Below are 17,170 nucleotides of genomic sequence, written 5' to 3' on the forward strand. Positions count from 1 at the left end.
GCTCATGAGTATGTGGTGTGTGTTCATGTATGCACGTGTGTTCATATGAAGGCTGTATCTTCCTAAATCACTGTCCACATTGTCCATTGAGGCTGCGTGTTACAGTTGAATCCAGAACTTGGTAATATGCTGGTCTGGCTAGACAGCCTGCTTAAAGGATCCTGTGTGTGCTGTAATTACAGGCCAACCTCCACGCCAGCACTCTATTTACATTGGTTCTAGAAATCCAAACTTTATTCATGCTTGCACTGCAAGTGTCTTAACTGTCATCCAGTCCCTAGTGTCAGGCGTTTGGGAGTTGAAAGCATCAACTTCAGGTTATTCTAATGAGCTCTTTGTGATTGGGGTCTGTGCATCAAGTTTGTGTGTTTATACTCTCACCTTATCTTTTATTCATCATATTAGGCTGAGGTATTTAGGGCTATGCAGAATAGAATTTGCAAATGCATATTTTATGTAAAGACTTAATTTCAAATATGTTGTTCTTGTAATGAAGCAAGGATAATGAGAGACTAACTTTATGGAATTTAAATTGATTGACATTATGAAGCTAACAGTAGAAAGTGCAGTGAACTGACTAGATGTGGGAAATAGTTGTTTTAAGGAAGTTGGCTCAGCTTCACATCTCCATCTTTAAAGACTAAGGATTGAAAGTAGTGTGCAAAGTGCCACGTGCTTGGAAAGTACCCACTCAGACTGGCCGGCTGGCTCTCACTGCCGCCCCGTGTTGTAATTGTCTTTGTAAGTACCCATCGTGACCACCTTTAGCTAGATTTATGGATGTTTTGAGAGTAGGGAATCCTAAGTGCACATTCAGAATACTCAGACTTATAAAAAATTGTGTCAAATATTACTATTTTGCAGATGAACAGCCCTGACATCTCTATAGTTGGAGAATTAGGCCTAGAGAACTTGCCTTCTGTCAGTTTGTCTGCCTCACAACTGTTATTGTTCTGAAAGATGACCTACATTACTAGCATAAAATAAAGGTTGCGTCTAAATAGTTCCTGATTCCAACACTAACTCCTGTTTAGTTTCCATGGTCTATTTTTTAGGGGTATTTGTGTGGTATTTTTACAAATTACTTATTTTGGAATCTGGAGAACTGCTCAACAGTTAACAGCATTGGCTACACCTTCAGAGACCTGGGTTTGATTTCTTGCCTCACACATTACAGTTCTCAGTTACCCATAATTTCAGTTCCAAGGAATCCAAAGCCATTTTCTACCAATCTCTGTAGCCACCAAACATGAAAGTGGTGCACAGACATGCATGCAGGGAAAACACGTCCATTAAAAAATGATTGATTTTGTTAATTATGTGTATATGTGTGTGGCTGAATGGGAGTTTATGTATGTGAGTGCAGTGTTCAAAGTGGCCAGAAGGGGGTGTTAGATCCCTTGGAGTTGGAGTTATAGTTTGTGAGCTATTTCTGGGGATGTCCTTTAGAAGAGCAGTATACGCTCTTAACCACTGAGCCATCTCTCCTGTCCAGATTGCTTAGTAGTTTTAGACATGGTGTATTATGATCCTAAGGGACTCTGAGTTTTAGACTAGATTGGACTAATTAGGTGATAATGAATTGGTAAAATGTTTGTGGGGAAGGCCCCAAACCTTGGTTTGATATCCATTACCATCATCACACAAGTTGGTTTGATGGCACACTCTTAAAATCCTGGTACTCGGGAGATGAAGGCCGGATGGTCAGAAGTAGCTGACCTTGGCTATATGGTGACTTTGGACCAGACTGAGATCATAAGACCCTTTCTCAAAAATAAATTAACTGGTTTCTTAGCTTAAGGAAATGCTACAAGTTTGTATTTTTCATGTATTGCATTTGGTGATAGCCAATACATATGGTACTAGAGTGCTCATTTATAGAAACTAATAAAACTTAATGAGCTCCAAATTCTGAGCTCTTAATTTTATAGCCTAGTCATAGTTTTGCCTTCAATATAACTGTTACCTGCATACCCAGGTTTGTACATAGGCCACAGATACACAGCAGAGAGCTATACCAGCAGTCTTTCCTAGGTAGAGAGAGACAAGACTGTATTACAAAATGTCTGAACGATTTATTAAAATTCATTTCTGGTTCACTGCAGTTCTTTAAAAAATGGTAGGTGTACACTTGGTAGTTTTATAATTATTTGATATGATACTCTCATACTCAGAAACGTTTCTGATTGATTTCTGTAGTGGCACATGCTTTAGATGGAACAGCAGACCAGGCCAGACTCTTTTGAAGAATATATTTCTCTATAAGGTTAGACTCCTCATCCTTTTCTCTTGGAGCTGAGCGCAGTTTTAGTAGCAAGTCTTTATTTGGGAGTCAAGACTTTAATTACAGGCTTTTCTTTTTTCCAGCGACAGTTTCCTGCAGTCTTGCCATTGGTGGAGCAGTGCATCTGTGCATACATATACTTGCAGAATTGGAGTCAGAACATTATCTTTCTAGACACTCCTGTATAGTGCCATCATGCCCAGAGGGGCTCTTGTAAGACGCTGTTTCTGTTCTTGCCTCTCTTTTCAACTTCTAGATCCGATGACTTTACATACATCAATGTTCTAGTTAGGAAAACAGCAGAAGGAATTTAACATTTGCCAAAAAAAATTGGCAGTGTGAGACCCAGCTGGCTGTTGCTGTTGCGGTTGCTGTCCCAGTTGCTGTCGCGGCTCCTGTCACTGGTCTCTGAGGTGCGCGGCCCCCACTTGTCAGGCTTCCTTATCAAGTGTAAGGTACTGCACACGCCATCTCTGCCACACTGCCTTGTCTTTGAAAGCCACTGTCCTTGGCATTTACTTGTTAACCCTTTACAGCTTTGTGCTGTGATGAAGGTGTAGCATTGAAGAGGGACATATATAAGTCCAAATGAACAATCCTAATTTGATACAGTGTTGGCATAAAGTATGCTTTTAACTACCTCAAATTATTCGATTGGTACTTTGAAATGTCTTTTTTTTTTTTAAATAGAAGAAAGCTATCTTCTCAAAGAATTTTGAAGGTAGCTTAGGAAAGTACTGATTTTTTAAAATGCAAATATTTTAAATGGCTGTATTCATAAGAATCAAAATTGGAAACAACTCTGACCTCTCTCATCTAGGTTATAGCTAAATGAACTGTGGTCTCTCCTTATAGAGAAGTTATAAACAACATAAAGGAACAAACTGAGATATAGCTCTTGCCATGGATAAATGTCAGATGTGCTGTGCTAGAGGAAGGAGCCAAAGGCTACTGTGCAAGTCTTTTTATATTTAGAAGTGCTGCCCATTTTTGTTTTATTTCTGGAAGTGCTGAGTTTTGAGTCCTCTGCCATGGAACCATACCCCAGTCTCAAAGCACAAAATTTCCACTGCTAGTCTGCATTGTGTGTGCACAGCCTTTTCTTTTTTCTTTTTCCTTTTTAAAATTGGATTTTTTTGTTATTCTCATTTCAAATGTTCTCCCCTTTCCAGGTCTCCCCTTCAGAAACCCACTATCTCATACCCTTCTGCCTACTTCTATGAGGGTGCTCCTCCACCCACCCACCCACTCCTGTCCTCCCACCCTGGCGTTCCCCTACACTGGGGCAGCAAACACCCTCAGGCCCAAGGGCCTCTCCTCCCACTGATGTCCAACAAGGAACTCCTCTGCCACATATGCGGCTGGCACCATGGGTCCCTCCTTGTGTGCTCTTTGGTTGGTGGTCCAGTCCTCAGGAGCTGGGGGGGAGGGGGCGTCTGGCCTGTTGACACTGTTGCTCCCTCCATGGGGCTGCAACCCCCTCAGCTCCTTCAGTTCCTTCTCCAACTCCTGCATCAGGGACCCCTCCCCCCCTCAGTCCAGTGGTACACAACCTTTTTGAGAACAGAAATGTCTCTGTGTTAAGGATGAAAATAATGGGAGATCTTGTAGTTTATGATTCTTATCTTTAAGATTGAGTATCCAAAACATAGGCTGCTAGTGAATTTTAAAGAAAAAAAACAAAAGTGTTTGGGTTTATTTTGTTTTGTTTTTGTTTTTTTTTTCCAGAAAAACAAAATCCTGATGTTATTCTTTCCTGAAGTTTACTGACAGGGCTAAATGCTTAAGTCTCTTTTTAACAAAGCTTATTAAAGCCTCCTGGTTGATGGAGCAGGAGACGACTCAGTGGCTAAGAGCATTTGCTGCTTGTTTAGAGGACCTGGGTCTTGTTCTCGGTGTTATCAGCAGCTCACAACCTTCTGTAACTAGCTGGAGGAGACCCAGTGCCCTCCTCTACCTCCATGGGCACTTAGACACTCAGAGTCACATGTATGCGTGTGTGACAGGTAGTCACACACAGAAAATAATAAATATATATTTTTAAAGTTTCACAGTTCTTTAGAAAGTAACATGAAGTTCTCCCTTTCCCTCAGATCCCAGTCCTTTTGTGTTTCTGACAATTTGGGACAGCCTTATTTTGAGTAGGTTCATTGGGGCACCTTCATGTATGATCTTGATTGGTTCCTTATATGTTGCATGCTGTTGTTACACATGCTGAATGCATGTGTCCTGTTTTTTCATCTGGAGTGTGTGGCCCAGAACAGTGAGTTGGCTTTGCTACAGCTTTTTGTCTCAGCACCTAATGCAGTATCCTTATAAAATACAATGGCCAAATGGTGTGTGGAGGTCGTTGTAAAGACAAGACTCACGTGACGTGACTCACTGGTGTTTGTTAGTCTGCTCAAACTGCCATGACCAAGTACCATGGATTAGGTGGCTCAGACAGCAGACATCTGTTTTCTCATGGTTCTGTAGGCTAGAGCTTCCAAAGAAAGGATGACGAGCTTTGTTTCTTGCCTTGCAGATGGATGTCTTCCTGCCGTGTCTTCTCTTGTCACCTTTCTATGCCTATATCTTTGTCGTGCTTCTTCCTCTTAAAAGGGTCAGTTCTGATGGATTAGGGTTCTACCCTTTGACCTCATTTAACATTAATTGCTTTCTTAAAGCTCTTATTTCCAAATACATAGATACTGGAAGTAAGGACTTCAGCATATGCATTTTGAAGAAAAGGCACCATTTTGTTCATTGCCTGCCACCTGCAAATACCCTGCTTTAGTTACCTTTGTGTTGCTGTATCAGAATACCTGACAAAAGCAGCTTGAAGGACAGGTTTATCTGGGCTCCCAGTGCAGCATGGAAGGCCTTGTGTTAGCAGCAGGAGCCTGAGGAAGCTGAGTCCTCTGCAGCCACAGCCAGGAGGCCCAGAACCGAGTGCTGGGGCTCAGCTCACTGCTCCTCTATTCAGTTCAGACCCTAGATGTTCATACGTGCATTCATCCGTGGCTCGTCCATGCCCAGGGGAACCTCTGTGTGTACCTCATCAACACCCCAGGGATGCTTTCTGTGGTGACTCTGAATCCAGTTAAGTTGATGCTAAAGTTATTAAGATACTGACACTCTGCCAGTCCAGACCTAGCCAGAGAAGCACATGTCACACGGGCATTTCAGTGGAGAGAGCAGCCAGCACTGTCAGAGCTAGTGGTGCTAACTTATTTCATTACTACTTTGTAACTGTAATTTTAGTACTGTTGTGAATTATAATGTAAATATCTGTTTTCTGATGGTCTTAGACAGCCCCTGTGAAAAGGTTGTTTGATCCCCAAAGGGGTTTTGACCCACAGATTGAGAATATGCCTTTTGAGAGTATATTTCCCCATGGATGGCAGTGTTTGTGAACATTGTGAGTCTAGTCCTGAGAGAAGCTGAGACTACAACTGATTGTGCTAGAAAGGTCCAGTAGTGGAATGACACTCACCAGAACATAATACAGACTGGAAGGGGCGTGCCTGTCGGTGCCTGGGTGTGCACTTTGTTCATGGTAACTAAGGGAAGGGCATCTGGCAGGGGAGAAATCCAGCATCTAGAGTCTGAGCCCAGCATAATAAAGGAGAATGTAGAGGGTGAGCAGGACCTGAGATGGAACTTATACCTCATCCCGTTGACAGCGACGTTGAGTGTGGCCTCTCAGAAGTTCTGCTTGGCAGGATGCACCGCAGATTTTAGACATGTGTATACTTTTTGGTCTCATAGGAAGTCAGGCTTGTGGCATGATAGTAATTACTCTTTGTAAATCTTGCAAAAATGGTGCTGCTTACTGGTTTGTTCAAGAATTATTTATTTTAAGCCTCAATCTGGCTGGATTAAGTAAATAGAATTACAATTTTTTTAAAAATGGAAATGAATATGTAGGTCCTAAGCCATTAGGAATGTATGTGCTTGTATGTGTATCTTAGCACAGAAGTATTTCTTATATTCAAGGATTTTTGTTCATGTAGGTAATATTCAATGTGGTGTGTTTATACTAACTCTTAGGAAACCTTAATACATGTGTGTAAGTAAATACCATATGTAGACATATGTTAGTACACAGAAATTTTAGTCACAGTTGGAAATTTAAAATAAGAGCAAATACTTGGCTAGAATTAAGAGATTACAGCATAAATGAAGTTTGAAGACTAGGCATTCTTTAAAAACAATAAAAAGGAGGAAACCACAGTTTATCGGGTATTCCTTATATTTGTATTACGATGCTGTATCTTACATAACCTAGGCAACTTAAAGGGCAAGTGTGTCTGTTATCATCTCCCATTATACTAAAGAGCTTGCCCAGAGTAATGCCAGAGCTGGGAGACCAGTCTGTGTCTAAGCTGATTCTCAGGGGAAAGCTAGAAGGGGCTTTCAGGAAAGAGAATTATCTGGAGAAAGCGCATAGGTATCATCTCTGAGCAGGTGTGGTGGCCCATGCCTGTCAGCTTGCAGGGGGCAGGGGCAAGAAGGTGATTGCAATTCAAGGTCAGCCAGGTTTACATTTTAGCTCCCAATATCAGGATATCAAGACCTTCATGTTCATTCAGTTTTGTGCGCTTAATCCAGCCTGACTAAGGTTTAAAATAATTCTTGAACAAACTGGTGAGCAGCACCATTTTTGTCTTAAAAAGCAAACAACAAAAACCTTTATAAACAAGTGCGTAGATAGGAGTGAAGGAAGATAGAATGGTCAGGTAGATTGGAGATGGGAACTGGGCGGCAGCATGTAGCAGTTAGCCATTGGAATATAGTTTATAAATTTTGAGCCGCATGAGTAACTGGATAAAAATATTTTAAGAGGATTAATCTGATAGCAGTGTATAGAAAAAATTACAGGACATAAAGACACAAGGGTGTCAGTACATATAAGAGATTGCATGTGGTGTTTTTTAAACATTAAGAGTTAGACATGTAAAAGAAACTAAAGTTGAAGTGATCACTAAAGGAGAGCAAGGGAACAGTTCTGTTCGGAGGACTGAGGAAGGCGGGCGCTGACAGTAAACAGCGCTCAGAGGACCCTCGAACATGGAAAGAAGATAAGGCCCGACAGCTTCCTAGGATTAGGTTTAAATTCTGCAGACCAGCAAGATGGCTCCACAGGCTTGCTGCCAAGCCTGACAGCCTGAGTTCAGCCCCAGGGAGAGAGAAAACCAATGCTCAAAGACTGCTTACCCTCTGACCTCCACATGCAAAGGATGGCACGCATGCACGCATGCGCATATGTAGTAAATAATGAATAAACTTTAAGGAAATTAAATTTGGCAAGCATTTCTATTTTTTTATGTCATCCAATTAAGACATAGAAAGGTAGGGACTGGGAAGAGAAAAGGGAGGAGGAGGGCTGTGATCGGGATGTAAGGTGAATAAATAATGAGTGAAAAAGGAAATAGAAAATTGTTTAGTTTATTCTTTCATTAAACGATTACTTTCTTATCTAAATCTACTACCATCATAATAAATCTAATATATTACCACACATATAGTGTGTATATAAATATGCTATGTGTGTGTGTGTATATATATATATACACACACACACTATATATATATATGCATATATATAGTAGAAGTGGAAACTGAAAGTAATCTTTATTAACCTAATTATTAATTTTCTTTTGCCATTAATTTTACCATTGTACCTAATTGTGGATGCTATTGAATAAATAAGTGATAAAAGTAAGTCAATGTAGTTACATTTGATTATAGTTCTCTAGATTATAGAATCTAGGTGGAGAGGCTTTGAGTAATCCTGTTTGGAAATAAACATGGTTCTCTAATACTATATTTTAATTTCAAGAAATGCTTATTTTACAAGGCATTAGAGTGATTGGGAGAATTAAAAGTGTAACTGCAAACTGTCAGAGGGATTTGGAAGGAACTGAAATTATGAGAGGCAGTTAGTAGGGACAAAGGCCTGAGTGGTAAAGCTGAGATTGAAGATTAACCAGGCCACAGGACAACATGTTGTTGTACAGTGTTCAGTTTTCTCAACACAGTCTAAACATTTTCAAATATGTACGGATTTCCTGAAGTGCAGGCTAGGAGCCAGTCCATTTTCTTCAGACTACGGGAAACAGTGAATTGTGCAGTCTTCCAAGTTCATCTACTTTGGAACTTTGCTTATGTAATTGATTATACGTATAGTGTTTCATTGCTTTGTTTTTGTTGACACAGCTACTTTTGAAGATGCATTGCCTTTCCTTTCGTCTTCTCAGATAGTGGTGCAGTAGAGTGCTTGACAAGCAGTGGCATTTACCACATTGTATGCATCGGATGCTTTCAGATGTAGCAATTCTTGTTATCCTGCTGTTCGACCCGTTTGTTTTTTAGAAAGATTTATTTTTATTTTATTTATGTGTACATGTGTTTGGGTGCAGTGAGAGTGTGTGGATGGATGGCCATGGAGGCCAGGAGATGTTGGATGTTTTAGAGCTGGAGCTATCGGAGTGTGTGAGCTAGCTGCTTTGTGTGGTGTTGGAACCGACTCAGAGCCTCAGGAAGAGCAGCAAGCTCTCCTGACCACGGAGCCATTTCCTTCATGATACCATGCCTGGGATAGTCCAGGTTCCCAGACATGGAAGCTGAGACCCAGCCTCTATCCTTTAAGTACTTTTATATAACAGGATGCTTTAGCAGCAGGGATTTTCAGCTTGTGTCAAGTACATCTATTGTGGGAAAGTTAATTTGGAGTTATATTTACCTGATTATTGGAAAGGAAAGGGTCAGGACAAGCAATGTCCTGAAAAATCACTGGGAGACTCAAAGAGGTAGGATCTAAGTTGTCACTTATGGGCCAGACTTGAGAGAAGTTTATGCAGTGTGATCTTGCTGGATAAGAGAAGCAGTGTCAGAAGTGGATTTTACTTTGAGAATGAGCAGTACTTAATGCACAATTTTTAATTCTTAGATTTGTCTTGCAATAAAATTGTTGAGTTATTTTTATGAAACTGGATAAGAAAACTCAATTTTTTTTTAATGTGGGCACAGTAAATATGAAATAGTGAAATTTTAATTTCAGTAAAAATTTATTGTTAATAGTTGATTTAGGTCGTTTTGATTTAGGGGAGCACTTCAGTTGCTTTTCTAAATTCAGTCAGCAGTTGACATACAAGACAGCACAGGGAGAGCATTTTCATGGAAGCAGGAAAAATAAAAGGGGGCAATCATGTCACCATTGTCCATTCCCAAACCTTTCTGTCATCTTAGTCATCTTAGACATTACCTACTAACCAGTAGCCTACTACCTCTGTCCATACACTCAGGAGGATTTCCTGATTTTGTGAGCTGCTTTAGGTGTCTATGATACACCTTTCCTCCCCCCCCCCCCCCCCCATGTCTTACAGATACTTTGTATTCAAGTCTGGAAGAACTTTGCAGCATTATCTCTTATGCTCAGAGTGACTGGGCTTTGTTAGTGCCATTGTTACATGAATTAGGTACTTCTTGATAAACTTTTTGTTTTGAATCTGGATCTTGCTGTGAACTCATTCAGATTTTTTTTTTATCTTAATTTTCACTAGGCTTTACAAAGATAGTATTTCAAGTGATGGATTTGGAGACTCAAAATGTTCCTTATGTAAGATGTAATAAAGTTTGTATCTAGAAGTTATTTCATGATCTAAATTTTAAATAGACAGTCACTGGGCTAATTTTGTACTGTTCGTGTTTTCCCAAGATGGTTTAAAAAGTTCACGTTTGTTTCAATACTGCCATCTGGTGACTGTTGAGGATATCTCAACATGGGCTTAAACTTGGTTTACAACCCCATAGTGCCATACAACTGAACGTAGGGTTTACAGGAAAAAAACAAACAAACAAACAGTAAAAGGTTTTTAATGTTAACAGACAAAAATCAGACGGCAGTGAGCTAGGTGTCTGGTTGTGCGTGCCTGTGTGGTGTTGTGCAATCTCACTGCATCCTTGGTACCGAAGCTACAACACTTACACCACCAGCAAGCATTACCCCCAGTACCTCAGCTCAGATCTGGAGCCACTGTGTGTTATGAATCTAGTGGTTTTATCCTACAGGTAAAACGTTTCCACTGCTCTAGGAACATAATGGTGTAATTATGGAAAAGAATGACCGCTGGGATGTTGCACTGCCATTCTTTCACATGTGAATATCACATCAGTGCATCTTTGGATCGGAGTGTGTTAGAGTTGGTTTTAAACTTACTGTTCTTAAATGTTTAAAAATTTATAATATTTAAATTTTAGTTGCTGACAAATTTCATAAAAAGTTGTATGGATTTTGGCTTGGGTTTAGGACAAAATTTCCAGTAATTTCTAAAGTGGCCCTAATTATACTTCTGACATTCTATACTATATATTTAGGTGAAATAGCATTTCCACAATTATAAAATCAAAATATTGATAAACTTCAAATAATGTTGAAGTTGCTGCAGTTTTAGATATCCAACCAAGATTTAATTCCTTATGTAAAAATAAATAAACCTATCCATCTTACTATGCAAATTTACTTTAATTTTTAATTAATAATAAAAATAAGTGTACAAAAACTGTCTTAAATTTTATTATTATTTACTACCACTAAATATTTAGTTTGTATGTCTACTTTTTGTATCTATATAACTGGGGTTGTTTAAAAAAAATTGAGGGGCAAAGGTGGTCACAGGTAAAAGGAAGCCCTGACATAAACCAATAGACAGGAAATGCAGCTACAGTGTGCCTAACCCTACGAGTCCCGATGGGATGCGTCAGAGAGATGGAGGGAGGTAAGCTGTGTAGCTGAAAGTCTCGAGTATTGGTGGGGGCTCTGACATCACTGTGAAATTGCTTTTTGAACACCCAAGCATCTATTTACTATTGTTTTATTTTCCTTTATATACAGGTACTATTTTTGTTGTTTTTGTTCTGCCAGATAATTTAATTATTCAATAGTGTATATGCACTGTGCTTATTATATGCTGTTCACTGCTGTCAGTACTATAAATGTCTTAAACAGATACAACTCAGAACCTTTGTAGAGTTTACAGTTGTGGACAGATGTCAGTTGGATGCCCCTGCCCATCAGTTAGTGAGTAATGAAGGAATAAGTAGAGCGAGGAATGACCTTGTGAATGATTATGTGTGTGGGTGGCGTTGAAGGGGGTTTAGTAGGGTGTGAGGAGGCTAAGAGAAAGCCTTACTAACAAGGTTAGTGGAAATCTGAAAGGCTTGCACAAGAGCAGTCTATATAGAAGGAAGCAAAGGCGGGGTCCTGCTCTGGAATATCTTGACTGTGAAGAAGCAGAAGCAGGGACGATGGAGGGGCTAGGGCTGGGACATGGGAGATGAGGTCAGATGTGGTAGGACTTAGGGTTAGGCTGCTGCAGCTCACACAGGGTCTGTGGTTCGTTTGGCACTTTAATCTGAAGTGCAGACTTGTGCTAGGTGGTTTGAAGCAACTAAAGCACATGAGTTACCTTAACTCTTGGGTTCCACTCTGGTGGCCGTGTTTAATGGAGTGTAGCTTAACTGTAGGAATCAGTTTACTTTTATTTAGATCACAGGAACAGTGAGGTACAAGGATTAGGCTTGGACGGGTCTGTGAACTCCAGTTCTAGAGGATCTGACAGCTTCTTCAGGTCATATACCAGGCATGTATGTATGCACATACATACATGTAGGTAAGACAATCATACACGTTAAAAAATCTTTACGTGGAAAATAACATGTACATATTGTTGATAATTGTAAGGCCAATTTCTTCAGTTTTCATAAAATGATCTACCCCTTTTCTGTTTTGTTTTCTTTTTCTTCTTTTCCTCACACAGAATCCATGCCCTTAACCCTGGCCTTAGCAGGGTTCATCAGGGTCCTTCCTCTAAGTACCTCCTGGATTGCCTTTCTCTCTGCCAGGTGTAGACACTCTTACTCACTTCTTGTCCTCTGACTAGCTTGCTAAGCCCCCACCCATAACAGGAGTGGAAGAAGTGCTGATCTTTTCTCCCTCCAAATCACCATGAGAGTTTCTCTCTTAGTGCCACTACTGCATAGAACGATAGTGTTTGTTGTTTGATCCTTAGAGTGCTCAATGCTCTCTACCCTGCATTCAGCTTATGTATTTCTTTTCCAGATCTCATGCATCCAGACAAGATCCCAGATACATTTTCTTTTGTGCTTACACTTGGGCAAAGCAAGCTTTATGGAAATTTACTAAGTAGGAATTTTACAAAGACTGATATAATTGTTTCATAGTTATATAAACTTAGAAAAGAATGTAAAACTAACTTCAGTTTTATGCTCATACTAAAAAAAGTACTAGTAGTGGAATCAGTTTTGTTTTTCTTTGCAGCCGGTTGCTGAACCAATCCCCATCTGTAGTTTCTGTCTTGGTACAAAAGAGCAAAACCGGGAAAAGAAGCCTGAGGAACTCATCTCCTGCGCAGACTGTGGCAACAGTGGTACGTGGCTTCCTGTTTGCCTTCTAATACATCTGCAAGACAAGGAGAAGGCCGCTTAAAAACACTGGTATCCTTGCCACATGCGTGTTTTAACCGAATTCTGGTTTTCAGTAACTGAGTTGAGCTTTTACACTACAGAGGGATTTGAATAGCTGAAATGTATTGTTGTATTTCAAGTTGTTTTTTTTTTTTTTTGTAAATGTCTATGAACTTTTCTCTGTTCCTTATATTTCACTGTTGAGTACTTGTTTAAGTCACAGCAATCAGTTTAAAGTTTATTTTCTCTTTCAGTAAACACATTCAAACAGGTGAGATCTCAGTCAGTAAAGTTCTTGATATGCAAACTTGAAGACCTGATTCAACCTCTGAAACTGCATGAAAGGCCCAGGGTACTAATGTGTGTTTTTAATCCCAGCACGGCTGGGTGGGACAGGGAGATCGATCCCTGGGACTTGCTAGCTGGAGGCTTAACCTATTTAATGACTCTAGGCTAGTGAGACCCTGTCTCACAAAAAGGTGGCTGGCTCCTAGGCACTACAGCCGAGGGTTGTACGCTCATGCGTGCGGGTGCCTGTACACTCAGGTGTGCACACATATAGAACATAATCATTCTTGACTTGTCTCAGGCTTCATACACAGAACCAGAAAGGTAAGATTGTTTTTCCAGGTTGTCACATTGGGATCCTGTTGGCACTGGGGTTTTTGAGCCTATGAAATCCTAGGTCTCTAGGAAGACTTTTCAGAATACTGGTTCCACAGATATTCTTACTGTACATTTAAGAATGCACAAGACTGTACAGGAAGGTTTTAATAAGTCATTATCTTTAATGATTGTTTTCATTTTTAGTGCTTTTTAACAATAACATTCAGGATTTGAGACAGAAAACAGAAGATGAATTTGATGTTGGAAATGGGTATTTGTGAGATAGTTGGAAGGGCGGATAAGTTAGGCTTTGGAGCCTAAGGCTCCTGCAGAAGTGACAGCCAGACTGTGACGTTACCTTGCCTTTCTCCACTAGGGAGAGTTGGAAATAGGAGAGCTTCGTGGAACTTACAGGTTCTGGTTCCTCAGGTGCCTATTTGACATCTCCACTACCTATTGCACAGTAGGACACTGTCATTTTCATGACTTTGTTCATCATGCAGAAACAGTGCTAGAGGGAGAGGGAAGATGATCTTTGTCTTATGTCTGCCTCATAGATCCCAGAGCATGCCCAGTGCATTTCACTAGAGTCTGGGTGGAAAGGTGTCTGTAAATATAATTTCTGACTTTGCAGTCCCTGCTCCTCCCTCTGGCAGTGGGAGCCAGGACTTCACACATCAAGCAAGTGCTTTACTAAGTGAGCTACACCCAGCACATGCTCTTGTCTGCATAGAAGCCTTGGAAGAAGACGGGGATACATTCTGAGTGCAGAGAGACTATATATATTACAGTATAATAAGCAGAAATGAATTCTGGGTAGGTTTCATAGTGATTAGATGAAATACAGCAGCAGCTGTACAGTGCAGTGAAACCCTGACTATTTTAATAATGGAGCCCTTCTCAGAAATTAATCTTAAGAATTGTGAAAGAGGGCATAAAGTCAATTGTTTCTCCAGTACTTACTGTCATGAAGTTTTCACTTCTGGTAGTGGATAAATGCATAAAAATATTTGATAGTGAAAGTGTGAATATTAATTGAGAATGTAAGGATTTTGGGTATGGATAGTTTGGGGGTGTAAGTTTTTTTAATTTGCTAGGTTTTTAATTTAAAAGTTTATAAAAATAACTTGTCTATTGCTAAAGATATAAATTAATCTAAAGACTTGCAGCTTATATTGATGACAAGCATTTTAGTTTTATACTGTTTCTCTGTGTTGGGAATTTGGAAGTGTCTTATGTAGGCAGTTTGACATTAAGTATTAAGTATGTCTTAGTAGGACATACTTAAGATTTTGATTTGTGCTTCAGACCCCTAAAACTTCCCTGCCGACTCTTTACCTGACTGGCAGGTTGAAGCTGTGGCCTGGTGACAAGAAGCTTTAGTTTCTGCCCCTTGGCCCTGTAACTGAGGCAGTGTGGGTAGCCACACCATGGCGACTGACTGTGTCTAAGCAGATATCTAAAAGACACGGAAGAGTCTTGAATTAGAAGTCACACTGTCATCTCAACAGTACTGTATTCTTACACAGATCAAGCCTACTCAGTGTGAGAACAAAATCTCAGAGGGGGAAAGGCAGAGGTCAGGGGAGGAAAGCTTGACATATCAAATATGCAAAACATGGATAAGCCTAAGATAAAAAGAGGGAGGATAGTTTGGGGAAAATAATTATATTATATATGGAAAGGTCCAAATTCCTTGTGAGTAAAAAGAAGTATTTTCACATTTCTAAGCATAAATTCTAAAGAGAAAAATGTCTGTAAACAAGCAGCTTACTTAAGAGCAAATTAATTGCTGAGTCTATAAAAAGAGATTCACCTGTAGATAACAACAGGAATGCCTGAAGGACTTTGGGGTTAGGTGAGTGTGGCTAGGCGGCGTGGGGGAAGGTGTCCAGGCGGGCTCTTGCCTGGACACCTCTGCCCCTGAGGGACCACACACACAGAGACATGGTATAGAATAGAGCTTATTCAGAATAGGGGATGGGAGTTAGTGGTAGAGAGAGAGAGGGAGAGAGAGAGAGAGAGAGAGAGAGAGAGAGAGAGAGAGAGAGAGAGAGAGAGAGAGAGCGCGAGCGTGAAGGCCGGCCATGACCACGTGGAGGAGGGGGAAGAGCCCCAGGGGCAGAGAGGTGAGAGTATGTGGGAGAGCTGAGAGCAAAGAGAGAGAGGAGGAGCAAGTAGCCCCTCTTATAGTGCGCCAGATCTCTGGGGCGGGGCATACCTGGCTATTGCCAGGTAGGTGTGGGGTGGAGCTTACACAAAACCCCAACAATGCCTGCTAAACAGCAGGGAAATGTAAGTTTTTAGAGCTTAGACACTATAGACTGTAAATTGTGTACACTTCAGGGTAAAATACAAGGGAGTGTTTATATTTTCTTAGTGGCATTGGATGTGACACTGTGATTTTTAGAAAACTTAGCTTATACATTTCAACCAATCAAACTGAAACTGTCATGATACTTACCAGCCTTACTGTCAGGAGCCCCCCCCCCCCCCCCCTTATAATTTTCATTTAAAATAAGAAAACTCTATAACCAGGATGTCTTGGTTAGGGTTTCTCTTGTTGGGATAAAGTATCATGCACAAACAAGTTGGGGGAAGAAAGGGTGTATTTTATTTAGCTTACAGTTATACATCACAGTCCACCTTTGAAGCTAGTCAAGGCAGGAACTCAAGCAGAGCCACTGAGGAGGACTGCTTGCTGGCTTGCTCAGCCTGCTTTCTCACAGCACCCAGGAACCAACCACTCAGAGGTGGCACTACACGTCAGTCATTAATCAAGACAGTGTGGTTCGTGCCTGCTACACACCAGTCTTACGAAAGCATTTTCTCAGTTAGGACTCTCTTCCGAGTTCGTCCAGTTTTGTGTTAAGTTGAAACAACCTACCAGTGAGTATTTAGCAATAGGGTCATGGAGGTGACCATTCATCTAACCAGGAGCATATAATCAGTCGGAAGACTAGGAATAGAAGTTCACTAGAACTAAATAATGAAAAACAAAGCAGAGACTGATCTCTAGCTAGCGGTGACTTTGATCTAGTTTTGGAAGGGTAGACCATGAAAACAGCTATTACTAGAGATGATGTTTGTAGGTCACTCTGTCTCCTGCTTTTCTTCAGTGTCTATTGTTTTGATGATGAACTTACTACCTCATAAAAGAGGTAGTTTTTTTAGAAACAAAAACGGGGGGGGGGGGGCGGGGGGGGGGGAGGGAGGAGGAGGGAGGGAAAGGGAGATTGAATTAGCCTTTCTCTTGCAAAAGAAGAAAGATAACTAAAGGAGTGGAAGAAGACCTAATTGAGTCTGAAACCTGGATAATCACTGTGTCACTAGCTTGGGGAGGAGTCTCCCTCCCTCCACCCACCCTCCAGCTGTTGTAGATTCTGATCCCAGCAGAAATACTGCTTTTCTTTTAGATTTAGCTTAAGTAGCTTAAAACATGAGCATATAATTATTTAAAATTTCATGTTTTTATCCTGTATTTAAAAGTTATGAAACTTAACTATTCCCGTTAAAAAATTCAGATCATAGTCAGTGTGAGTAGGGTGAAAATTACCAAACCAGGCAACCTGAGGATGATGCTGACGGCTCACACGCAGAAGGAGAGGGCCATCTCCTGCAGACTGTCCTTTGACTGTTGTGCGTGCATGTGAATAAATAAGTATTATAATAATAAATATGACTTGAATTGATAAGGTGGCTCAGCACGTAAACATGCTCACCCCAGAAGCCTCCGACTCCTCAGACCCCTGTTGAGGTAGAAGGACATTGACTCTACTAAAATGTCCTCTAACTTCTATATGCCACTGT

At 40.6% G+C, this 17,170-nt stretch overlaps 1 protein-coding gene across 5 annotated transcripts in view; it reads left to right on the forward strand.

Moving 5' to 3' along the window:
- Window positions 1-17,170, forward strand: part of Kat6a (lysine acetyltransferase 6A) — a 203,676-nt gene that overhangs the window by 150,598 nt on the left and 35,908 nt on the right. For 4 of the 5 annotated variants that reach the window (XM_052162285.1, XM_052162284.1, XM_052162287.1 and 1 more), the window contains one exon: window positions 12,609-12,717. The exons of the other annotated variant lie outside the window; for it this stretch is intronic. In XM_052162285.1, the coding sequence (XP_052018245.1) occupies window positions 12,609-12,717 (109 nt within the window). The remainder of the gene's footprint in view (window positions 1-12,608; window positions 12,718-17,170) is intronic. 5 annotated transcript variants of the gene reach the window in all.

Source organism: Apodemus sylvaticus, chromosome 18 (genome assembly GCF_947179515.1).
Source record: "Apodemus sylvaticus chromosome 18, mApoSyl1.1, whole genome shotgun sequence".
NCBI classification, from domain to species: Eukaryota; Metazoa; Chordata; class Mammalia; order Rodentia; family Muridae; genus Apodemus; species Apodemus sylvaticus.